This window comes from Bipolaris oryzae (assembly GCF_000523455.1).
Source record: "Bipolaris oryzae ATCC 44560 unplaced genomic scaffold scaffold_35, whole genome shotgun sequence".
Lineage (NCBI taxonomy): Eukaryota > Fungi > Ascomycota > Dothideomycetes > Pleosporales > Pleosporaceae > Bipolaris > Bipolaris oryzae.
The window spans coordinates 142,163-166,517 of NW_006911311.1; the positions used below are offsets into that span (position 1 = coordinate 142,163).

The following is a 24,355-nucleotide window of genomic DNA, read 5'->3' on the forward strand; positions in this document are numbered from 1 at the left end:
GGCAGCATCCCTAATCCCGTTCCTGACCAGTGACTGAAACATCCTCGGAGCAATCATCCTCATCGTACTTTGATGACTGCGACCAGAAACCCTGTTCGGCTATCTCATCAACGCATTGCAGTTGGGGTGGCAAGGGAAAGAAGGCAAGCTTAATCGATCCGGCGAAATTGACCAGGCGGGCACAGATCCGCTGTTGCTGGATGCAGCTTGTACACGTCGTCTTTTTGGTGCTCATGTTATCGTCACCCAGGAATTCTTCCTCTTTCTCATTAAGAGCCCGGCCGACGCACCATCGCTTTTTCATGTAGTGTTTTGGATTCTTCAACATATCTTTCCATGTGTCGATGTGGTCTGATTCAGAAAGATATTCAGCATCAAATTCGTCGGCGATAAGGTTGGCGATACGGTCCTTGTCATTTTCAAGAGCTAGCTTGAAGTAGCACTCCTTGTAGGGATTCCAGTACACAACTCCGGCGACTTGTACCGTCTTTCCGGCTATCTGTTCTTGGTCCCAAGTACGAAGTGAAGGCGCCGTATCTTCTGTTGCCACTAAGAGGTTGTTAGCTGTGATGGTGGAATATTCGAGCCTACATCACGTACCATCTTCATGTTTTGCACGCTTTGCACTTGCGGTCTCTTCCATGGTAGAAACAGATTGCTCGCTAGCGGGTCGCTTTCGCATCGACAGACGACCATGAGATGTTCTGATTTCCGGCGATACATCTGAGACAACCCCAGTTTTGGCAACCGTCTGTGTACCTTCTTTTTATTCTCTGTCAGTAAGTGTTCTATAGTTTAGTGTAAAATCTTCCTTTACCTGATGTATACTTGACTCGGATCTCTTCAGTGCTTGCTGCAGCAGTGGAGTTGTCATTCGTAGTGAGACTGAGGAGGGCATCATTCTGAGCATCACGCCTTACAAGGACATCTAGCATCATGCGTGCGATCTCTTCTAGATCACCTCGGGGCTTGTCTCGGCTGACCATTTGCGCAACTAACTCGGCCAGATCGTCATCGGGCAAACCTCTGAGAAGGCTTTCGCGAGCACGTGCTAAAAGACTCTCCTTAGAAAGAAGAAGTAGGGCTCTGAGGTTGGCATCGTCTGGTGTAGACATTGTGAGTGATAGCTATAAGTAAGTTGGAAGACAGATAATGAGAATCAGCCTGAGTAGCTGAGTAGTGAGATGTGTTGTTGGGATTCAAAATAACAGAGCTTTAAGTGCGTTTGCGTTACATAAGCAGAGAGCAAACAGGTGAGTCCTTGGCGGTGAAAGCATTCATTTCACCACCCGAAGTTCGGGACTGGGTGAATCAGAGTAGTGATGTTTGCTATAGAGAATTTTGGCTAGTAGAGTTCAAATAGAAGTGTTATGTAAGGTTGATTCTGTGGTATAGTCTCGAGGCAGCTACAAATACCAGGTAGGTGACAAGACACTATACTTCTTTGAGTGAGTGCCATAACAATTTCAATTTCTGAGTGACTGGTTTGAAGGAAGGAGATATCCTGCTACCAGCCATGGTGAGATCAAACCATCTTTCTCATAGATAAACTTGATGTGGGCATGGAGGCAAAGAGGGTGACATGCTGAGAACTTGGAAAAGTTACAGTGAGACGATGCCTTCTCACAAGCACAAGCAAAATCCTCAATCAGAAGTGAGAGACGCAAAGCTCGAAGAACAGGCCTCCTCCTGATCAAGATTAACGCCGCAATACTAATCTACGTGTCCCAGTTCTCTCTATTCATATCACCTACACCAAATCCTTAATAGCCGCGGCCTTCGATATCACAAGCCTTGTAAGGAGATCTGTTGATAAAAACATTCTTAGTGATTCTATCGACATCATAACCAACAATTCTGAGCCTGCTTATTGTGCTTCTCTCATCAATCAGCACCATTCAAACCATAGCTAGTACAGGCGACACACTTCAGGCATGTCGCCTAGGTCTATTCCGAGAGAATGGGGAATAATCTTACTCTGCCGCGTTCAATGATGTATTTCGCCCCTATGTTGTTAACACGGTCGCGTGTCCCGGAGGAATTAGGTCATGAAAGTAGTTACCATAGAGGAAACGTAACTCTTATTGCAGACCTGGGTGGTAAGCTGTCAGTCCTAGTGGAGATTATGGTTCGAATAAAGCATCTGATCATCCTTGTACACGTATGCAATGTAAGGGTCAAGCTGAATCCAGTTGCCATGTGGAATATCGGCTTGCACAGATGGCAGGAGGGCTGGCAAGCTGCGAATAGGGCGGCGGTAAAATGCATGATGATTGATGATGTTGTAGAAGCTCCTCAAGGCCAGCAGAGATGTTTATAGTGAAAGAGATGGTGGTGATGACTTGATGAGAATTTCAACTGGACATCATGGGCCAGCTTTATATGATTGACTTTGATCAGTCAGTTACATGATAGAAGGTAGTATCAGCCCATATCCTTCATCGGGACCCTTTGCAATGTCACTCTATTTCTGCCGACTCAGGACCACAGATACTCTGCTGGCTAAAACGACCCTGGTAGGTTTTCGAGTTCTATAGATTTTAGCATACAGCGTAAGTAGCTGTAAGATCGTATTACGGCATGATGATACAACCGCTCTTATCATGATATTACAGGCCGAGAAAATAAAGACTAAGTCATGATGTGTTTCCAATACTGCAGTGAAATCGCTTTTGGGTTCCGCGCTTACCAGTCGTACGAGCGCGTACTTCATTGAATGGGTTCGAATGAAGAGTTCGTTCGCTTTAATTCTCCATCATAGATCACAATAGTGCACACACTTGCGTGACACTGCTCCTGTTAGACATTGAACAGGAAGACATTATCGTCAAAATAGTTAGGTTCTTTTGGCATAACACCACCGTCATTACCTATCTTAGTGCGCACCTGGTAGATACTTTCCCAAGTACGGACCGTGGTCTTACGTGGGACACATTCTTTGAGCAGGTAAAGAGATGTTTGTAAGGTCCTTGAGAAGATACAGAGGCGGTCGTACCATCATTAGAGAGAACACCCACAGATAATAAGCAAAGTTTGACCATCAGGTCTGACCGAATGTTCTCCAACTGCAATTTTGACATTTTACGTCCGCTATCCTCCCTGATAGGTGAATTTGGTATGCATTAGATAAGGTCGCGACCTCATTGGGTAATTTCTCCATCGTTTTCTCCTCTTCATTTATCGCCTGGCACACCTCGCCCAATGCTTACTAACTGACGATACGACTCCTATGCCGATCAAGGACCTGGAGTCGCGTCAACTAGGGTTTACATGCTTCTCTGGCCTTTTCCGCGGATGTACTCTCGAGGTTGGCCTTCCATCAGTCTACGTCAACATCACGCCTAACCTGAACATCTACTTCAATTTTGATGACATCCTTTGGGCCAGCGGAGGCAGCGTTCGAAATCATAGGTAGTGATGGAGGGCAGGAATTGTTGGTGGAGATTTGTACAGATAAGTCCAGATGCATGTGGGCCTTAAAAGAAGGAAACAAATACAGAAAATCTCTCTGAACACAGTGAATGGGATTATGTACTACTTGGCCAGACATCGCGCTTTCGGAATTTCTGCTTCTATACAGCTATCATTCAACCAATCATTTCTTTGACTCTCAGCACGACCTTTCAACAATATTACTCTCACCAACCCAAGTTTGGCTGTGCAACAAAATCGTACACAAATACCTGCTCCAGCAACGGATCCGTCTCCTCCTGCATCATCGATTAGTTTATCAAACATTCAAATGCAAACAAGAAAACAAAATGTGTAGGCCAAGAAGACTTACCTTCAACCTGTCATGCCCAGGATCGAGATCAAACTTTTGTCTCGCAGCTTCGTCCTACCACTCATCAGCTTCCTCTACTTTCTCAACCCCATCCAGACTCGCTGAACTTCCCCCCTTCTTCAGTCCAATACACCCCACACGCAACGAAGTGGAATTGACCTACCTTGAAAACAACCACAAACCCTGTATCCCAGACACTCTCCCTCTTCACATTCGTCAGATTGAGCGGCGTATTCAACGGCCTCCCTCCCTTGGGTCCTTCGATCAACAACTCGGGATGCTCAGCATAGAGCGCCAGAAAAGCTGCGGTGCGGTCGCCCTTCTGCTCCGGTGTCACTTCATCGCGGAACCTAAATGTTGCGATGCGCGTCACGGGAGATGAATCGGCGGCACTCTGGGTTGCCATGGTCATGTAGATGAAGTGCGCAAAGAGAAGGAAGAGGTGGAGGGAGGGAGTGGTGAGGTGCATTTGCAAGGTGAGGTACAAGGCAGAGAGAGGGAAGTGGTGGCCTCGTATAATATCTTATGCATGCGTATGCATGAAGCGGAGTGGTTTGATTGGGAGATGTGTTTTGACGTGCATGCATAGCAACGCGACAGCGGCCAAGCGGGCGGAGAGCCGAGACAGCTACTTCCACACGGTACGCAAAGAAAACTCATGTTGATGAAGATTAATTCCATTACTCCGATTCCCGATTTACAATCACAATAATCATCTACATCTCTGTGTTACCTTTGTTTCACAATATACCACCAATGATTTTTGTAGAGCACCTCGTTCGGCTTGTCCCCACACACTGCGAGCGAAGGAGACATTCCCTTCCACTTGTTTACTTCAGCTTCCTTTACAAATTCCGCTCCTAGACTCTTCCAAAATCTCATCTCTCCCTCAATCTCAAAGAATCTATACGCAGTAAAGAGTGTTGGATGCGGAGCGTGCGCAAGGTACCTGATGGTTGGGTACCAGCTCGCTTGTTCGTCTACCGAAAATCCAGAGTGAAAGGCTGCTGCTAGATCTGGCGTCTTGTAGAATTTGGTTTCGACGTATGCGTGATATGAACCTCTCCAGGTGGTGATGGAAATCGACCGTCCCGCCTTGGTACACATGGTACAGCACTGAAGAGTGGATGGCGTCTGGGTTTCTACATTTAGCCCCACGAATGATAAACGAAGTGCTTTCAGTGACGGGAGGAGGTGCAATAGCTCCTCAAATGCCGTAACAGAGGCAGATTCCATACTAGCTGCACCCATAATGTGAAGGTTGATCGAATCTCGGGTGCCGATATTGGGCATTGTCGCCTCCAAAGCAGCGATTAAGGTGAGGTGGATAGTTGTCGCATTGGTACCGTATCTCATATGTTCGACGAATACTTGTTCTCTGGAGTCATTTGCGCGGTACTTTAAATCCCGGTTCATTTTGAAGATCAAGCCACGCTTGTCTGAGAGCCTCGTGTAGTAATCATACCAATCGGCTGCAGAAGAGAGAAGACAATATCGGCTCCTGGGAAATTGCGAGATAGAGATGGTCAAGGTATTTCCCGTGCGCCGGTAGAGATTTACGAAAAACTTCTCATCAATTGCAACATCTTGCAAGGTCGCGCACTCTGCGGATGGATGTGTTTGTTGGCAAGAGGTGCAGAACGAGGTAAGATGGCAGGATCGGCAAGCGTTAAGCTTCGCACCATCTTCAAGCTGAGATTCTCTTCTGTAACAGTGATAGCAATATGGTTCGTAGCTAACTGCAAGTGTTAGCCTAATGATGAATACAATATGGTCATAGTTTGTTGGCAGGTGGTTCTCAGACATACCCAACCAATGTTCCAATTTCACAGAGATCAGGAGTACCCAATCTTGAGAAATCTAAATCCTAAAAGGTATCTCAGAATCTGGTCGGTTGTCTAGCGAATTGAGGCGAGTCATGTACCTGCTCGTCACGGTAATCGTTCCAATGCCTGCCAGCTGAGGGCACATATCCTTTCTGCTTGTTCAAAGCAACAAGCTCCTTGCAGATTCGCTTGTGGTTTCTGTTCCAGTCTTGCTTTTGGCACTTTACGCAGCAGTATGAGACCCGTTTGCAAGCGATGCATCGTTTGAGATTGGACGATATGTCCCAGCAGTAAAGGCATAGAGTTTGTTTCAATGCCAGAGTTGGGGTTCGCTGCCAATATGAGTCCGAATCTGGTTTATGATCTTGGGAAGCCATTGTCGGGTTGCGGTGAAGATGTTTAATCTTACGACACGTCCGCAGAAAAGACCCCGCCTCTTGTGGAACTGAAGTACGTAGTCGGATAAAAAGCCCTCCAACCACAACAGCACAACTCCTCCATAACGCCAACACCACGCACTGCTTAGCTACAAAAATTGAGTAAATGAAAAGTACTGTACTAAGTAACACGTCTAGTGCTTTCTCTGGATTTCATAATGCTATTCAGAATAATCTTTGCTGTAATTTGGGCTAATAGTTGGCGTGGTGTTTATCCGGCTATTTAAGATCACCAAGAGCCCGCGTCCCGCGCCTCTTACTCAGCCAACAGGCCCACTTGTATACATTTCCCCGAACCCGAAAACTCAATTCTTTTTCTTCTCAAAACTCGCTCCTCAAGGTTCCTGTATTCGTAACAAGGCGGTAATAGTAACCACAAAGCCGCAATTTCAAGGTTACGAAAAGTAGGGTTGTTCACGAGAAGATATACAGTAATTCTAGAGATGATAAGAATACGAACCAATGCTGTTGTATTTTAAACATAGACTCGGGCCGAAGCACTTAGGGCGCGTCTGGTTTCGGGGTGTGTGTGTGTCTCGCCACATCATGAGGGACTTGACTACGACATTCTAAATTTTGCGTTGCTACTCATGCGGAACAAGATGAATATTACAGTTAAGGTAAGTTGAAGACGTCAAAACCATATGCTTTCTAGACATGGCAATCTACCAAGTTATATCTGTTTTTAGGTTGTGTAAAAGATTTGGTGGGAGACTGCTCCCAGGACTTACACGTAGCTTGATGGACCAGAATTACTCCACATCCACTCAGTGTCGCGATAATGCTGCGTCAGACAAGATTAGATGAACGGCTTGAAAGCACCATGTCAAGAAATTCATGAGATGTACTCTAACTGTAAATTAATAACTTAATGTCTCCTCTTAGGTCACACAAATCCCCACCCTTTTGCATAATCTACACAGTAAGTTCGAGCCCCAGCACCCAAATTCTGTACGCAGCTAATCAGAGCGCAGCACGACCATGGAGCATCCCTGTAGTGCACGGACTGTGTAGGCTGTCACCCCACTTTTACTCGACACCGTCCCTCTTAGTAGACATATTGCTTTACACTAAGATCCCCGCTACCGATCAGCATGAAGGACATAAGCCGTCATCCCTTCCCCGACTTCTATCACCCTCTCGCCCCCAAGTTCATCCGCGTCTTTGAGCTTGAAGCCGGCAAATTCTCGGACCCCATCGTCGGGCGGCTGGTGCCGCAGGCAATGGAAGCGGAGCCGTACGAGGCCATATCATACGTTTGGGGTGACCCACAAAAGCGGCGCGACATCACCATAGATGGAGCGACGCTGTCTGTGACAGAGAACCTGCATGGGGCGCTGACGGCCTTCCGACACCGACCAGTTGCTGGGGGCAGCGAAGAGCTAGATGCAGGCAAGGCACCAGCGCAACGACAACCAGTGCGGCGGTTATGGGTTGACGCAGTGTGCATCAACCAGGATGACCTGCAAGAACGCCTCTCCCAAGTCAAACTCATGTCTTTCATCTATGCCGGCGCGAGTCGTGTCCTCTCGTGGCTCGGCTGGGAAACGAGCGAAGTTGGTCGCTTCCTAACCCAGGACGCCATCCGCTTCATACACGCTTTCATGAAAGACCCCGAGACTGGCCTCTGCGATGCGCGTATCCTCCTTCACCACGACTACCTAGCTGACCCCACCGCCGACGTCGCTCATTTATCCGAGGACGACCGGCGCCGATTTGAGGAGCAGGCATACAAGTGGGAGGCTATCAGATTTTTCTTCGACATTGAATACTTCCACCGTGCGTGGATTGTGCAAGAGCTTGGTCTCGCCCGCCAGGCTCTCTTGATCACGGCTCTGAAGCCCGCCGATGACAGTACCAAATCTGATAAGGGGATTTTTTCTGGCAATGCAACTACTGTTGAGAACGAAAATTGGGCTCTAGATGTCGATTTTATCGACTGGGAACTAACGGGCCGCTTCGTCCAATTTTTGGATTACAGCGGTGCCTCGCTGGTGACGCATCTCGGTCTAGCGTCGTGGGTCGCCCATCACATCGTGATGGTCTGGGCTACTAAGGAAGATGACACCCCTAAGTGCGACTTTCTGACTGCTATGCACTGGACGCGCATCTTGCGCGTAACCGACCCGCGTGACCGTGTCTTTAGTTTACTTGGTCACCCTATGGCCATCCTTGGCGGCGAGCCTGTAATTCAACCTGACTACACGCGTACGCGGGGGGTCATATACACGAGACTAGCCGTCAACTTCATCCAGAAGACGAAAAATCTGCACGTTGTCAGCTTTGTCGATCACGAGAATGACCCTTCCTTAGAGCAGCGTGATTGGGACCCGCAGCACGAAGCTAGGATGCCCAGCTGGGTGCCTGACTGGCATAGTATTAACCGTACCACACCGATCGACTACCCGGTTGCTGCGACTGCGACTGAAGACGATGAGATCAGCTTCGAGGGTGGAGTTGATTGTGAGAACGGGACATCGCTTCCACATCTTCTGGTACGAGGTTGGGTGATCGACGAGATCTCTGCTGTTTCGCGCCGCATGGAAACGACAGACTTCCCCGTCACGCACTTGGCGCGAGAAAGGACAAAGCAAAACCCTTTCTGGCTCGATCACGTATGGGAGCTGATCTACCCTACCGAACAGCAAGGTAATACGTCTACAAGCCCCAGTTACGACGCGCTGGTTGTGCTGGACTCACTCTCAATGACCCTCTCGCTCGGCACGCGGGAAAAGGATGATCCAGACAGCGATATAGGGTCGAATCAGACGCTAGAGGAACACCGTCGATCGTTTGCTGCCTACATTCTCGAGTATCACGAGCTGCTTCGCAGCGCGTTATCTGAAACTGGTGACGTTGATGATGACAGGAGCTATCTGCCTGTTCGCTCAGTCTTCGATAGCCTGCCGGCCGAGGTGCAAGTTGAGCTGCGGCGGCGCGCAGAAGGCGCCACTGCTGGCGGGTTCCTTGAGTGCATGACGTGGCCATCAATGTGCCGTATCGTGTACCGTACGGCATCGGGTCTCGTGGGCATGGGCTCTCGCATTACACGGCCAGGGGATCTGGTTTGCCGAGTAAAAGGTTCGGCCGTGCTAATGACGTTACGGAGGATCGATAATTTCAACGCCAGCGAGGTAGCTGGGACGGCAACTAACACTAAGCCAGTCATGCCAATTCCTTGCGCTCATATTGGGCCTACTGTTGTACCGGCTCGTATGAAGCAGGGAGTTATTGATGGCGCAGAGTTTGGCGAAAGGGTTGCAAATTTTCGCATCATATAGGTCAGCTGTCTTCGCTATGCAAGCTTTATGAGAGAAACGCATCGATATCACTCAGCTAATACTCTTCTTACTCAGCGTTAAGTATATGAACATTTATTTAATAGTTAATAGTTATTATATTGACTGACACGGGATGTATAAAGTGGCTAGATATAGTATTTATATGGAATGTCAGTACAGTAGTCAATCAGTGTGCAATTAAGAAAGCTTCTTCAGTGCTAAGATCTGGAAACTCTTTCCAGGGAATCAAACCATCGGAATGTATTTAGTTTTGATATTAAAATGGTTTTGAAAATCTAGGAGTTACTCTTGGATTTCGACAGTGAGAGATTTGTACATTTATGTTCTCTTTCCAGAGGTACTTAGTACCATGTGCGACAGTTATGAGCCTAGTAGCCTTCTTCTAGGTCAAAAACACGTTGAACTATCTTCTAAATCGACACAGTGGCTACGAGTAATCATAGCCTTTAACTGCTCAACTCTAGGAGCGACTCGATCAATTGATTATGCCGCCAAGGGGGTCGTATAAGATAGTGGTGAACACTTTATACAGGACTGGAACTGAATTATACTCTATATTAATCTAGCTAATCATTAAAATACTTGACATATAAAAACATAGGTAAAGGCCTAGAAATTGATATCACAAGTATGAAATACATGGTGACAAACAGTAGGATGACGTTGGAATAGCATTCAAATGTACGGAAGCTATGGAACCACGAAACAAGTAAGCGCTAGAACTATGGGCGACAATGAAAACATGTGCGCATACCAACGTACAAGCGGGAATGCGCCGAGTATCGATTATGGTATAATACACCTATCAAGAAAACAACAAAGAAAGTAATACAGCAAGAGCAGCAACAGCACTCAAAATGATCTCGAGCAGACATAAACTATCAAGAGCAAAGATGCAACTTCTAAAATTTTACCATAATGATGCAACAACAAAGGGGAAAAAAAGAACAAAACAGGGTATAAAGACACACCAGCAACAAAGACCGCCCAAAATGCCAACAATACACCGTCCACAAGGAAAAAATCCACACAATACTCTTCGTCCTATTGTCCCAATCCCTACACGTCTTTCCTCCCCCCACCAGTCTTCCTAACCCTCTTCTTCGGAGTCTGTGCCTCCGCCCCACGCGCCCGCTTCCCCGTCGTAGTCGTAGTCCTCGTCTCCACACTACGCACCTGTCTTGCCCTCGTACTCCTTGGCTCCACACTTTGCGCCTGCTTCCCCTTCGTACCCCTCGTACCCTTCGTAGCCTTCGTCGCAGCCACGGACGCCGAGCCGGCTCTTTGGATCGGCGGCGACGAGCAGCCAGGACGACCAGAACTTGGACTCGTTCCCATATGTCGGGCCGACCAGCTCGGAGGAATTTCGTCTCTCTCTTCTACGATCGTGGTGGGGTAGAGGCGTTGTGGTTCGGCGGCTGCTTTGTTGCAGTAACCTGCTTTCTTATGCTTGAGGAAGTTGTATTCGGGGACGTTTGGGGTGGGTTCTCTGGATCTCTCGGTGGGTTGAGAGGGCTCGACGGCGGGGTCGACTTCGACGATGGCTTGGATGTTTTCGCGGGAGTCGGTGACTATGATTTTTGGGATTTCTTCAAAGACATGGGGGGCGCGCGCGGTGTTGGGGTCCGGCGGGGTGTCGGGCTCAGTGGCTTCTTCTGTGTCGGAGCCATCGTCTGCTGGACCTGTCTGTTCAATGAAGGACTGTTCGAGTTCGTCCAGGGTGACGGTTGCGTCATGGTTGGCGTTGGCGATGACCCTCCGGTATGGCTGGTCGTTTTGAGTTGGGCGGGGAGTGGAGGTTGCGTTTTGCTGAGTATTGGTCTTGGGTTTACTAACACGGGTAGGCTGCCTGATCGGAGTTTGAGTGCGTGGATTGAGAGGAGCTCGTGGTGGCTCGTGGTGGACTGGTTGAGACTCGTCAACGACTGGGTCGTCTTCAGCGATCTGAAAGGATTGATTGGCGTTAAGCGGTCCTCCAAAATGATTTTTAGCGGGTCCAGTCACTGGCGGAGACTCATGGATGACTGGATCGTCATCTTCAGCCACATAGAAGGATTGGTTGATGTTACGCAGTACTCCCAAATGGTTCTCACCTGTGCCAATCATTGGCCCCAAAGGTATACTCGAAATCTCCCCTAAGACCCTCCTGTTCCTCTTAGGTGCCGAAGTCTGGTCGATCGAAGTTTGTGCAAGTGAAGGCAGAGAAAGCCGTGGTGGTTCGTCCTCATCAGCTACATAGAAGGCCTGGTTGACATCACACGGTAATCTATTCTCGCTGGGAGTACCGACACTAGAAGCTCTCTCGGTCGACGATGAATCGCGTGCACTCAGAGGAGCTGGTCGTGGCTCGTGATGGACTGGCGGCTCACCGAATGGATCATCCTCGTCAGCCACATAGAATGCTTGGTTGACATTACGTGGTACTCTATTCTCCTTGGGAGTACCTACACTAGACGCCCTCTCAGTCGATGATGAATCGCGTGCATTTGGAGCTGATGGTGGTTGGTGATGGTCTAGTAGAGGTTCATCGACAACCGTATCGTCCTCGTCGTCAGCCATATAGAAAGCATGGTTAACATCACTCGGCAATCTATACTCCTGAGGAGTACCGACGCTAGAAGCCTTCTCGGTAGAAGATGAGCCTCTTGTGTTCGCAGGAGCTGGTGGTGGCTTGTGGTGGACTGGCCGAGATTCATTGGCACCCAGGTCGTATCTAGTCACCAAGAAGGACCTAGTGATATTACGTGATACTCGCTTTTGATTCTCCTCTCGATAGGTCAATAGCCCTTGAAATACCTTCGATATCCCTCCCAAGACGCCCCTGTTCCCCCTGGACGCCTCAAACTGGCGAGCTTGTTGGACGGCCCGGTTATCAGCTGCGCGAATCTCGTCAAGCAGTGAGATTGGGAGCGACGACTGGTGGAGGTTTGTGACAAGGTACCTTTCCATAGCCTTCATACAAGAGAGTGATAGGTGGTTATTGGCTTCGTCATTGCGCATGATTTCCAGCAATTCGCGCATCAGGCGCCTTGGGTCCTGAGCGGAGATGTATACAGCTGTCGGAAGTCAGCGAGTGCGCAATGGGTTGTCAGAAGAGTTTTCAACAAACCTCTATTAGCCATTTTGTGGTTGGTACTGATGTGTACCTTGGACTTTTCTATGTTCTGGAAGTATATAGGTTGTTCAGTGCAAATTGAGTATGGAGTTGCGAGTAGGTAAAACGATGTGAGAACGGGTCAAGGAAAAGCACACAGGGTGATTGTATGGAAGAATTTGGATTTTGGCAGCTCTAGAACAAACCTTGGTTTGGTGGTAAGAAGGGTTCGAGAAATCTCTCGCAATGGTCGAGTATGCTTTCACTCTGTGTCGCCGCGTGCTGAGCGCGCGACGGACCTTACTGCCTAATATAGAGCACAAACTGAAGACATGTACCCCAATAAAGGATTTTTAGCGACCTTTGTCCCATAAAGAAACTAAACGGACATTGTTAAAACGGCATGACATGAACGGCATGACATGCTGCCTCGCAGTGACGAAGATCACGTGTGCGCGCTTTCACACCTTGGCGCAAGAGCAACAAAGTGAATGCTCTTTGCAGTGGATGCCGATCCTTTTGAGAAGTCCTTAGCAACTTAACTACACAAAGGACCAAAGCATTCCCAAGGTTATGGTTACGAACATGCTGAACCCCACTGGCCTACCACAGCCTTGTATAACGTAAGGCTACCTTTGGATTCGGTCGCGAATCGTGTGGGGACAACCATCTACCCGAATAAGTCCCTCAAAACCTTGGCACCTACGAACGCCGACCGTTTGTCCTGCAAACACTCCACTTTTCCCTCTACTAGCTATCACTGTATACATTATGACGTCCTGCTAGTCGTTTGCAGCGAGTCACTTTCACAACCCAGGTTCACGCGCAGCGCGACCTGATCACAACAACCCAGCAGCGCTCCCGCCAAACCTTGCTTTCTTTTCTACCATCTCCAACACCCAATTGAAGAACCTTTTGCCGCAGTCGCTACCTCATCCTCACCGCACGGGGACTCTCGTGCCGCTTTGCTTGTTTTTGCGTTGCTTTTGGACACTGCTGTAATTTCGCATACTGACACTGAGAAGATATAGCAAGTCCAAGTTCTGTACACGGCAAGTGTCATGGCTTTTGCTACAAGGTCGCGGCGCAAGACTGCAGGCAGCAACGAGGGCGACAGGGGCAGATCCAGAGGCCGCTCTCGAACCCGGCGCGAGCAGCCTAAGGGTCGAAATCAGTCGAGCCCCCCGAAACGTGGTTACTTCAACGGCATCAACGACGAGAGTGAAGATGAAGTCCATAGCAGCAAGCAGTTAGTGTTGCATACCAACCGTTCAGTTCCGCACCAAGCACAGCCAGAAGCATTCTGCTCCCGTTTCATCAACCCAGCAGACATCCCTGCAGTCACAGGAGATGAAGAGGAAAAAGACTCTTCCCTCTCCGAGTACGAGTCGCCAGAGAGCGCCAACGAGTGGGAGGACCTCTCACCGCAAACCCCCACCGCAAACGTGAGCTCCAGAAGCACACCTTCTCTACTAACCCTCACTAACCCCCACCCCCCACAGTCGCCATCGTACCCCTTCCCAGGCACCTGGTCCGCTGCTCTTCAAGACTCCAACAAAGCCATGTCCAAGGTCGGCAGCGCAACCCTCTCGTACGCCACGGCTCTCGCCACCTCTGGCATGGGCAAAGCCACCCTGAGCATCAGCGCCGCGGCTCTCTCCACCACCAACAAGTACGCCGCCTCGCTCACCAGCTGGGGCCTCGCCAAGTCCGGTTTCGGCCGCAACGAGCTCCCCGCCCCGATCTGCAAGTGGCTCAAGAAGAAAGAAGACGCGGACAAGAAAAAGAACAAGGCACGCAAGAAGAGTGAGGCGGTTCAGCGCGAGTTCACCGATGAGAGGGGCAGGTATGTGCTTGATATGCATGATACGGATGCTGAGGGCGATTTCGTACGTGGGGCAAAGGTTAAGGCGACTGAGGTTGGAGAAGAGGCGGGTTGGGGTGAGCAGGAGATGAAGGGTGGTGGTCCTTTTGATGATCGGTTTGCGATTGCGGATAGCGATGAGGAGAGCGAGAGTGAAGAGAGTAATAGCGAGGATGAAGAAGATGCGGGCGAAGGTGATGGTTTGGTCAGGATATTTGAGTTTGATGACTGAGAGAGCTTGACAACTGAGCGAGCTTAATGACTCAGTTTGACGATTCAGTTTGACGACCGAGAGAGTTCGTACATGCATGAGCGAGAACACTCTGGCGTTTGGTATATTGTATGGACGATAAGGCAGATTGTACAGGCAACACTAAGGCGATTCAGCCGTACTTCTTGCTTTGTAACTAGGGTTCCAGGAATGGGTTTTTGTACAAATAGGTGGATGGGGACACACACACACACACAAACGTCGGAGCCTCTTAACCATGCAAAGCGAAGAAGCGTTGATCCGACTTGGGAGCTTTTTTAGTCTCCTTGTATGGTAATTGAATGGCACACACTTAAATCACATACTTGCGTGCAAAACATTCCATGACTCGTGAAATGGGGTATTGTTCGTATTCTGGTAACATCATAAGGATACCAAAGCAATAACTACTATCAAGATATACAGACATGAAAGGAAATGGTACAACACATCATCATCTAATCGTAACAAAAATGGCCTGTCAAATACCCACTTTTTCTTTCTCTCCACACTCCACACTTACAACTTCTGCTTCTCCAGACCCTTCCAGCCCCACTCTTGCGCAATCAGCTCGGCAGCACGCTCACCGATACCAAGAACAGTCAACATGGGGTTGATAGTGGGCATCTCGGGGAAAACACCGGCGTCGGCGATACGGACGCCCTTGAGGCCGCGGACCTTGAGTTCCGGATCGACGACGGCCTTTTCGTCCTTGGTGACGTCGCCCATCTTGGTGGTACCGGCAGGGTGGTAGACGGTGTGGGCGACGCGGCGGCCGTACTCGGAGAGATCCTCGTCGGAAGTGATGTGGGGACCAGGCGCGACTTCGCGCTTAATCCAGTTGGCGAATGGGGCTTGCTTGGCGACTTCTCGCGCAGCCTTGAGGCCAGCGACAATAGTAGCGGCATCGTAGCCCTCGGGGTCAGTGAAGTAGCGGAAGTCAAGAGCAGGCTTGACGTTGGGGTCGGCAGAAGTGAGGTAGAGGCGACCGCGAGAGCGGGGACGGGGAATGTTGGGGGTCATGCAGAAGGCGTCAATGGGAGAGTCGTAACCCAGACTGTTTTTCTTTGTTAGAACTTGATTCTTCTCAAAAGTCATTCCCAACTTACCGAGCGGTGTTTAAGCAGAAAGGAATTTGGTAGCAGTGCATCATGAGGTCAACAACCTCACCATCGTCACCAGCCGCGTTGGGGACCTCTCGTCGCAGGAAGATACCAGCATCTGAGTCCTGGGTAGTCTGGTTTGCGGGAACGGGCTTGTTGAGCTCCCAGAGGATAATGCTCTCTGGGTGGTCGAGCAAGTTCTCACCCACACCGGGCAAGTCCTTTACGACTGGAATGCCAAGGTCGGAGAGTTGTTGCTTGGGGCCAAGACCGGACAGAAGCATCAACCGTGGCGTATCGACAGCACCTGCACAGAGAATGGTTTCGCACTTGGGGTTGAGGGTGAGCTTCTCGCCGCTCTGGAGGGTGATATCAACGCCAGTGACCTTGTTGCCTGACACATTGATCTTGCTGACCCATGCGTTGGTAAGGACGGTCAGGTTGTTGCGAGTCTCCTCGCCACGGAGAATTGGATGGATGTAGGCTACACTAGCGCTGCTTCGGCGACCATCATCAGGGTTGTATGCGACCGAGAAGAAGCCGACTGAAGGCTTTAGAGCACCCTTGGTCTTGATTTCGTGGTTGAAATCGTGGATTACGGGAATGTTCAAAGAAGTTGAGCAAGATTCGACCCAGTCAAGGCAGAGCTGATTTCGGTGTTTCTCGTGCACGGGCTGAACGGTGTTGCGGAGGTTGTCAAGCACACGCATAAACGTCTTGAAGCTCCATCCCCTGCACCCTTGCTGCTCCCACCTCTTGCAGTCGTATTCAAACGGCCTGAAGGAGATAAGGGTGTTGTGCGAGGAGCAGCCACCAAGGACCTTTGCACGTGAGTGTCGGATGTGAGAGTTGCCATTGGGCTGTTCGGTAGTGCCGTAGTCGTAGTCGAGTTCTCCTCCGAGCAGATTGAGCCAGTCCTTGAGAAGCAAGACACGGTCATCCATAAAGTCGCTTGGGCCAGCCTCGATTAGGAGGACTTTCTTGTTGGGGAGGTACTCTGTGAGGCGCGAGGCAATGACACAGCCAGCTGTGCCTCCTCCGACAATGACAAAGTCGTAGTCAGCATCCTTGGGGATGGAAGTCACAGTCTCAAAAGCCATGGTTGCGTGTGGGTGAAGGATGAAGAGGAATGAGTTGGTGAGGAGGACGGGTGCTTCCTTAATCTCAACCAAGTTTTCACGTAGAGGCAAGCTTATATGTATGCAGACTATGGCGTGAAAAGGTCAGTCTTGTCAGCACGGACCTGGTGGTCACGATCGGCAGAGACTCGGATACCAAAAGTGAGTCGATTGAGTGGTGAGGCTGGGCGGATGGCGTGTCGTAGTTCCGCTGCAGGATGTGTAACTTGCTTTCCAAGATAAGAGGGCCTAAAAAGGGCCGTTTGCGATAGGGCCGGAACGATGCACGTGCTTTGGTCAACGTCTTAGCTGCGTGTGTCAGCGGGAATGCGATGGCTGAGCGGGGAAATGTGAACTAGGTGAGGGAGGGGTTGTTGATGACGAATCAAAGACGATATTTGTATCTCATCTGCTGATGGCGTTGAACAGATCACAGGCTCTCTCTCTCTCACGCCGTTCGTTCGTCCCATGTCAGTCGAGAGGTCGGCAACGCAAAAAAAGCGTCGCAAAACCGACCAATGACGCCATTGCCGTATGTGGACTAGCGCACCCCGCTGAGTTTGCATGTTCCGAGCGTGGGATCCCTGCAATGCCACGCCGCACTTTCCCCGATCCAAAGGCGGTGAGCACGACAGCCATCAGACACGGCGTTTTGTGCCACCTGCGAGAAACTCTGAGCTCAAAGACGTCGCGCCATCCCGCTGAAAACCGCTGCGCATTGCCCTCCACTTCCTGGCATACGTACGACCAGGCCATCTTTTTGTCCGACGCGACCCGGTTCTTCGTCAACTAACCTCAGAGTGGAAAGCAAAGTGCAACGGCTGCATACAAGCTCCCCCTGCCTCTAGCTGTCACTCTGCATGCAGTACCTACCTATATACAAACGTTGGCACAAATCCTCGTACCTTGACGTTACATCATCTTTCAAGCACAAAACTGACTCCTTGCAGCCGACAGTCAGTGCTTGATTTGTTTCCCGCCGTATTTCCATCTTCGTGACATTCCCGTACAAGCCCTGTTTTATCCTCACTTGTTGCTTCCACTCCGTTGCGCCAAACAGGCTCTTTGACCATGTCTCTCCCATATGCGCCTCGCTCTGCCTACTACGACGGCAAGATACAATCAGGCTGTTCCTCGTCTACATTCCAAACGATTGATCCCGCGACCGCGCAGCCCGTTGCGAACATTCACGCAACCACAAACGCTGGCATCGATGCCGCCATAGCCTCTGCTCACAAGGCCTTTCCAGCATGGTCCGCCACGCCTCCCATCGAACGCGCGCGCATTCTCCAGCGGGCCGCAGCCATTCTGCGCTCGCGAAACGATGAACTCGCGAGAATTGAAACCACAGACACGGGCAAGCCCTTCTCCGAGACCTCGACTGTCGACATCGTCACGGGCGCAGATGTCTTGGAATTCTTCGCCAACCTAGTCGGAGGAGGCGGTATGAACGGCGAGACGGCACCGCTGCGGCCAGACGCATGGGTATACACAACCAAGAGTCCTCTGGGTGTGTGCGCAGGAATCGGAGCGTGGAACTATCCCATCCAAATCGCTCTCTGGAAATCGGCTCCCTGCCTCGCCGCTGGAAACTGCATGATCTACAAGCCCTCAGAATTCACACCTCTCCACTCCACCGTCTTGGCCGACATCTACGCAGAAGCTGGTGTACCTCCCGGGGTCTTCAACGTAGTCCAGGGCGGCGGCGATGTAGGCGCATACCTGACCAAGCACTCTGGCATTGCCAAAGTCAGCTTCACGGGCCAAGTTTCTACTGGCAAGAAGGTGGCAGGCAGCGCAGCCGGCGAGATGAAATACGTAACCATGGAGCTCGGCGGTAAATCCGCCTGCATCATCCTCCCCGACGCCGACCTCGACCAAGCCGTCAACGGCGCCATGCTCGCAAACTTCTTCTCCACGGGTCAAGTCTGCACAAACGGCACCCGCGTCTTCGTGCCCGCCGCTATGAAGTCACAATTCGAGAAGCGCCTCATCGAAAAAATGCAATACATCCGCCCCGGCGACCTCTACAACGCCGCTACGAACTTCGGCCCTCTAGTCTCAAAACCGCACTACGAAAAAGTCCTATCCTACATCCGCCACGGCATCGATACCGACAAAGCTACCTTGCTCTACGGTGGCCCAGAGTCTCCAGCGTGGCTCACCTCGCACTCCGATGCATCTTACAAAAACGGCTACTGGGTCCAACCTACCGTCTTCACAAACTGCACCGACACGATGAAAATCGTCCAAGAAGAAATCTTCGGCCCCGTAATGTCCATCCTCTCCTACTCCTCTATTGACGAAGTCGTGTCCCGCGCAAACAACACCCCTCTCGGTCTCGCCGCCGGTATCTTCACCAAAGATCTCAATACCGCGCATAAGGTTATTGCGAGGCTAGAGGCCGGTATCACGTGGATCAATACTTGGGGCGAGAGCCCTGCGGAGATGAGTGTCGGCGGGTGGAAACAGAGTGGGGTCGGGGTTGAGAATGGGAAGAGGGGGCTCGAGGCCTGGGTGAGGAATAAGAGTACGCTGGTTGAGATGGGGGGTGTGGTGCCGACGGTTTTTGCCAAGTTGTAAAGGATATTTCCGATTACGAAGGGGTGCGGATGGGAAGCGGAATTGGAAAATCTTTTTTTATATGTATATTATTCAAGGATAGTTTGTTATGACATTTCGGAATCTGACGATGTTACGAGATATCTACCTCATGTCCCCCTTTCGTCTTCACATCTTCTCTCTCTCTTCCCTCTCTCTTTCTTTTTTTCTTGCTACGTGTAATCCTATACTCCGATTCAAAACTTTCCCTTCACTCCCACATGTCATTGAAAATAGCCAAATAAGGAAACATACCGACACCCCATTATTGGCTCGATGCACGGTGTACAAAAACGCAGGGGAAATGCAATGCAGGCCAGGATCTTAATTCGTGAAACTTTATCAACCCATATCTTCCATGTCATTGATAAGAACAAACTTTGCAAGTGAAAAAAGAAAAGAAGAAGAAAAAGAAGAAAACGAGGAAGAGCCGAGACTTAAAGATAGGATCGTAGGGGCAATTGTTTACATTTGCGTAGGGTATGTATATGTTTGGTTTTCGAAAAAACTTTAGGCGGGAGGGTTTATGCAAACAATTTCCATCTCCCTCCCCTTCGTGTGCTACCTCAACGGCAAGACCTTTTCATCTTCAGTAGTAACATCCGCTACATTTTTCACGGGCAAGGCAGCGGGGCTAGCCGCAGGCGTCAAATGCGATGCCTCGCTCTTGGGCGCAGACGCATCGTTATCCGGGACACCCATCTTGACCCTCTTATTCACATAGCCCGGGTTGGGACTCGCCCACGTGTACCCGAATGCCTTACCGAGAACCTCCTGCACGCCCTCTGCAAGAATCTGGACTGCCTTTCGGCGATTCGTACTCCACTCCCACGCACGGTACCAGCGGCCAGCCTGGACAGCGGTTTCCTGGCCGCCTTCGAGGCCGTCGAGAATCGAGCGCCAGACCAGCATCGTCTTTTCCAGTTCCTCTGCGCGCGACACGCCGATGACGCTGACGCCGAGCTTAGAGCCGCCAACGTCGTCGATAGATTCGTGTTGCCAGGGAAGACCGGACGCGGGGTCGCCTTTGGAGCCGCACAGTGCGCCGGCTGAGATCCATGTTTCGAGCGCGAAGCGTATGGCGATGACTTCGATGCGCTCGCCGTAGCCGTCGCAGAACTCGCTGGCTTTGCGCACGGCTTCGCGGACGTCCGAGGGTGCAGGATGGAAGTCACCTAGTGCACCGACGGGGATGCCTTCATGACGAAGAAGTCCCATGCCGAGAATCGATGCGTTGGGGACAACGTCCACGCCTGCGTTCTTCAGACGCAAGACTCCTTTTTTACCGGCGAGCTCCTGGTTCTGAAGCGTAAAGTTTGCATACGACTGCACTGCGTCGAGGGGCTCGCCCGTCTCGCGCAGAATGAGCTCGGCCAAGTCGCCCAGTACATCGAGCGGATATCCGGAGATGCCAATGTATCTGATTGTTCCCTCCTCGTCTCTGATGCGGCGCAACTCCTTGATTGCTTCCAGGACCTCGGCCGCGCTTACAAACTCAACGTCGTGGCAGTATACGAGATCCAGGTACTCTGTTTGCATGCGCTGCAGACTCCTCTGGACGCTATATCGAACCCACTCTTTGCTGTAATCAAACTCCTCGCTTTCTATCCGCCCGACTTTTGTCAATATCATGTATGAGCTGCGCGGAAACGTCTCGCGGACAAAAGGTGTGGCGAGCGCATCGCCGAGTAATTGTTCAGAGGGCCCGTAGTAGGGCGATGTGTCAAAAGCGCGGATGCCATGTGTGAGGGCAGATGTGACGAGACCCGTGGTGTCGAGGGCATAGGGATCAGTATTGTATAGGTGGTTGAAGGTTGCGGTGCCGAAGACGAGGGGCGGAAGAATGGACGAAAGAGGGGTACGGCGCCCATTAACAAAAGTATAGGGAAGCGGCTTTTGGCGTGTGGGAAACTTAGCCGTCGTCGTTGCGTGTTCAACCGGTGTTGTCGCCATGATTAGCAAGCAGGATTCACGAGGGTCTCAGAGATTATAGATGTCGTCCTGGAGATGTGTGGGAAAGGATGTTCGTCCCCAAAAGAATGGACTAACTGCCGAACGGTCACTCGTATAACATTCGTGTCCGCGAGGCTATCGTTAGTACTCCCCGCGATATGAACAGGCAGGTGGTACAGTCGACGATCCCCCACTAGAGAGCGAAGAAAAATGTACGCCAAGTATCCTTCACCAAATTCTCAAAACAATTCTCGATATACGGAGTCTGGGTCGCGATTCGGCAAAAGTAGTCGGGACACGATAGTGGAAGGAGTGTTGCAAGAATGATGGCGAGGAACAAGCACCGTGTAAAAACATATGCAGTAGGAGTAAAAGAGAAAGGACACCCCTCATTCCTCCGTAGTCGCCTCGATTCCGCCTCACGGCATCTAACCCACGTCGCAAAAGCATGAATCAATGTCTTCACCACCGGTCCGTTTCGGCTTTGGGCTCTCTGGCTGGCCGCGCGATTGCAGCAACACATGGACTAGTCGAGTTTGGCATGCATGGCGCCATCTGCATCCAGTGTCACGCTTCGTTACTCCGCGACGGCGACAGCGCTCACTAATTCGCCAACAGCAGAATAGATGGAGAGCAAGGCAGGACAAAAAAAGCGGATGAAGGAAATGATCCATGCGTGTAATGTGGTCAAGCATGGGCGGGGTTGGGGGCTGGTGCAGTGCTATTCTTGCAAGATAGATCCTTGTCCCTTGTGGCCGACTGGGCACGTATCATCTCGCCTAGTAGTGCGCAAAATGTACTAGTCTGTGCTCTGCGGTTTGGGTGAATGGGATCCCAACCGACCGACGAGGGATTCTGCTTTGCCCTGGGGAGCATGGCCGGATGGGCACTCGGCAGGCATAGACCATGCTTTCCCATCCCGATAACCAGGTACAAACTCAACAAAAACCACTGTTGCGAAATACGCCCGCCGCCAGCCGCCTCATATACATGCTAGTTAATCCTGTCATATGTCGTAGTAGTCTGCACAATCGGCCCGCGGAATCCATGTTATTCGACATCACCACAATGCGGATGCCTAGCCCGGACTCCGGAGTTCTACCGCCCGGCCGAGTTATCCAAGCAGGTCAGGAGAAGACTGGAATTACTAACCATGTATTCATGAGCCCGGCATAACACGGGGGGTTTTAGGGTATCAATGCAAACTCCCCAAGAAAAAAGAATCATGTACATCTTCTAGTTTCGCTGCAATAACAAGAACATTTCTATGCTGTCGTCGCTCCCGTTGTCTAGCTCGCTGTATCCCTCTCTTCTTCCTCCGGGAAACGCGGCTCGACTGGGCGGCCGTAGCCCTGGATGCTGAGGATGTGGTTTTGACGGGCTTACTACTACCTCATGACTTGACGGTGTATCTCGTCGCATCGCTTTTTCCATTACGTTCGGGTTATCTTCCTTCTGGTTGTACGATGCTTGTGCCGAACGTGCTCCCGAAAAAGACTCTTGGATGCCTTTGTGCGCACGCAAATGTGCCGACCGACGGGGGTATGATGACTGTGAAGAGCTGGCAAAGATGCGCGGAAACATTTTGTTCATCAAAGGCTTGCAGCCTGGAAGGCATCCGCATGCGACGCCCACAGCGCTTTCGATGGACATGATAATAAAGACTGAGCCTCCGTACCCTGTTGTTATCGTCTTAGTATCTATGCTCGGCTGGATCATGTGATCGCTCAAGGTAAGAGGAAAAAAATGACATACAAAATGCGTCAAAGGAAACAAGGTATCGATACGTGAAGTAGAGTCGTACAATTCCAGCAATGCATACACTATTGAGACGTTAGGGTTGGATTTGCAAGCTGAAAGACAAAAGGAGACTCACATTACGCCAAGTGAAAACATCATAATCAGCGTAAACCGCTGCCGCTGTGACACCTGGACGTTGATGAGGTTTCTTGCGGGCCACAGAAAGACTATGAAGTCGCTCAAGGTATTTTGGCCGCCGTGAAAATAGTATATGACTTTGATGTTAAGGCACTTGGCAGTGCCAATAAACTCGAAGACTTTCCAGTAGGTGCTTGCCGGCCTGTGATACCCGTTATCAGTACCTCGTGCCCAAGGCAAAGTCGAAGATGATTCTTACGAGCATTGGAATAGTGTCACGAAAAAGCAAGCTGTGTTGAGCGTTACTGTGTAGAAGATCATCAGATGGCAAAACCACCTATCGAGCTTGGCTGGAAAGATTCCTACGCACTCCGTGTCAGGTTGCGGTTTGGTCGACTTTGTAGCTCGATGCCCACTTACGTATGTAGGTCAGAAGAATGGCGACTTTCATAAAAGTCGTGATGGCAGTAAAGAGCAGCTGAGTAGCCATACCCATCTAGATAAGCGTAAGCATGAGCACCTCCTGGTATTCTATCCAACATACCTGAGCGGCCTTCATCGAGCCATAGAGCTTTTCCGGATGAATATCCCCTTTTTGAGATCAGTTGATGGAATTAGTTATATCAGAGAGCAGAAGCATACATAAGTGATAGCCCATCTGGTACTCTGGCAACATGGATATTATGAGCATGATATTGCTCCCGATACACAGTAACTGCGAGTGGTCAGCTGTCAACAAATATCAGTAGGGTTTAGTATATCAAACTTACTGCAGCAATCGACATCAACCCATCATCCCATCCCAATGTCTTGACAAGAACAGTCCGGCAGTACAGTCGACATGACATGAAAACGGTGACCAGAACACTCATTGGAATGACGACGCCCAGTGCCATGGGCAAATGATTCGTTGGGTTGACATAATTCGGCGGCGGGAACGACGCGAACTCCTCCGCCGTGGGAAACCTCGAGGTCATTTCGTCTCGCGCACCGAAACGGTGAGTCGACTCGAAGACGAAATCAGAAAAAAGAAAGATGAAAATAAACAGTGGCTCCCAAAAAGCAAAAGGCAAAAGGCAAGGGGCGCAGCGCTCGGGAGCATCCGCGGATATTATAGCCGGCATACAGCACATGTACCCCGCGGT

The 24,355-nt window shown here is 50.4% G+C and overlaps 10 protein-coding genes across 10 annotated transcripts; 3 read left to right on the forward strand and 7 right to left on the reverse strand.

Moving 5' to 3' along the window:
- Nucleotides 1-10: 10 nt before the first annotated feature.
- COCMIDRAFT_90170 (uncharacterized protein) lies at nt 11-1,115 on the reverse strand (the record flags this gene model as incomplete). Its single annotated transcript, XM_007687927.1, has 3 exons — nt 11-540; nt 601-723; nt 818-1,115. 3 exons carry the CDS (start codon nt 1,113-1,115, stop codon nt 11-13), a joined length of 951 nt encoding a protein of 316 aa, XP_007686117.1.
- Nucleotides 1,116-3,638: 2,523 nt separating this feature from the next.
- On the reverse strand, nt 3,639-4,190 carry COCMIDRAFT_35091 (uncharacterized protein; the record flags this gene model as incomplete). Its single annotated transcript, XM_007687896.1, has 3 exons — nt 3,639-3,710; nt 3,785-3,838; nt 3,948-4,190. 3 exons carry the CDS (start codon nt 4,188-4,190, stop codon nt 3,639-3,641), a joined length of 369 nt encoding a protein of 122 aa, XP_007686086.1.
- Nucleotides 4,191-4,513: 323 nt separating this feature from the next.
- On the reverse strand, nt 4,514-5,987 carry COCMIDRAFT_90255 (uncharacterized protein; the record flags this gene model as incomplete). Its single annotated transcript, XM_007687928.1, has 2 exons — nt 4,514-5,581; nt 5,709-5,987. The coding sequence occupies 2 exons, from the start codon at nt 5,985-5,987 to the stop codon at nt 4,514-4,516; spliced, it is 1,347 nt and encodes a 448-aa protein (XP_007686118.1).
- Nucleotides 5,988-7,141: 1,154 nt separating this feature from the next.
- Nucleotides 7,142-9,328, forward strand: COCMIDRAFT_90249 (uncharacterized protein; the record flags this gene model as incomplete). The annotated part of the gene is made up of 1 exon (XM_007687929.1): nt 7,142-9,328. One exon carries the CDS (start codon nt 7,142-7,144, stop codon nt 9,326-9,328), a length of 2,187 nt encoding a protein of 728 aa, XP_007686119.1.
- Nucleotides 9,329-10,408: 1,080 nt separating this feature from the next.
- On the reverse strand, nt 10,409-12,471 carry COCMIDRAFT_24728 (uncharacterized protein; the record flags this gene model as incomplete). Its single annotated transcript, XM_007687883.1, has 2 exons — nt 10,409-12,405; nt 12,459-12,471. The coding sequence occupies 2 exons, from the start codon at nt 12,469-12,471 to the stop codon at nt 10,409-10,411; spliced, it is 2,010 nt and encodes a 669-aa protein (XP_007686073.1).
- A 1,033-nt stretch (nt 12,472-13,504) lies between these two features.
- Nucleotides 13,505-14,539, forward strand: COCMIDRAFT_3663 (uncharacterized protein; the record flags this gene model as incomplete). The annotated part of the gene is made up of 2 exons (XM_007687871.1): nt 13,505-13,888; nt 13,946-14,539. The coding sequence occupies 2 exons, from the start codon at nt 13,505-13,507 to the stop codon at nt 14,537-14,539; spliced, it is 978 nt and encodes a 325-aa protein (XP_007686061.1).
- Nucleotides 14,540-15,076: 537 nt separating this feature from the next.
- Nucleotides 15,077-16,760, reverse strand: COCMIDRAFT_3664 (GMC oxidoreductase; the record flags this gene model as incomplete). Its single annotated transcript, XM_007687872.1, has 2 exons — nt 15,077-15,614; nt 15,667-16,760. 2 exons carry the CDS (start codon nt 16,758-16,760, stop codon nt 15,077-15,079), a joined length of 1,632 nt encoding a protein of 543 aa, XP_007686062.1.
- A 1,089-nt stretch (nt 16,761-17,849) lies between these two features.
- Nucleotides 17,850-19,361, forward strand: COCMIDRAFT_24731 (uncharacterized protein; the record flags this gene model as incomplete). Its single annotated transcript, XM_007687884.1, has 1 exon — nt 17,850-19,361. One exon carries the CDS (start codon nt 17,850-17,852, stop codon nt 19,359-19,361), a length of 1,512 nt encoding a protein of 503 aa, XP_007686074.1.
- A 579-nt stretch (nt 19,362-19,940) lies between these two features.
- COCMIDRAFT_90302 (uncharacterized protein) lies at nt 19,941-21,332 on the reverse strand (the record flags this gene model as incomplete). Its single annotated transcript, XM_007687930.1, has 1 exon — nt 19,941-21,332. The coding sequence occupies one exon, from the start codon at nt 21,330-21,332 to the stop codon at nt 19,941-19,943; it is 1,392 nt and encodes a 463-aa protein (XP_007686120.1).
- Nucleotides 21,333-22,568: 1,236 nt separating this feature from the next.
- COCMIDRAFT_90382 (uncharacterized protein) lies at nt 22,569-24,187 on the reverse strand (the record flags this gene model as incomplete). The annotated part of the gene is made up of 8 exons (XM_007687931.1): nt 22,569-23,011; nt 23,088-23,155; nt 23,209-23,412; nt 23,470-23,572; nt 23,631-23,706; nt 23,755-23,801; nt 23,853-23,925; nt 23,981-24,187. 8 exons carry the CDS (start codon nt 24,185-24,187, stop codon nt 22,569-22,571), a joined length of 1,221 nt encoding a protein of 406 aa, XP_007686121.1.
- Between the last annotated feature and the right edge of the window lie 168 nt (nt 24,188-24,355).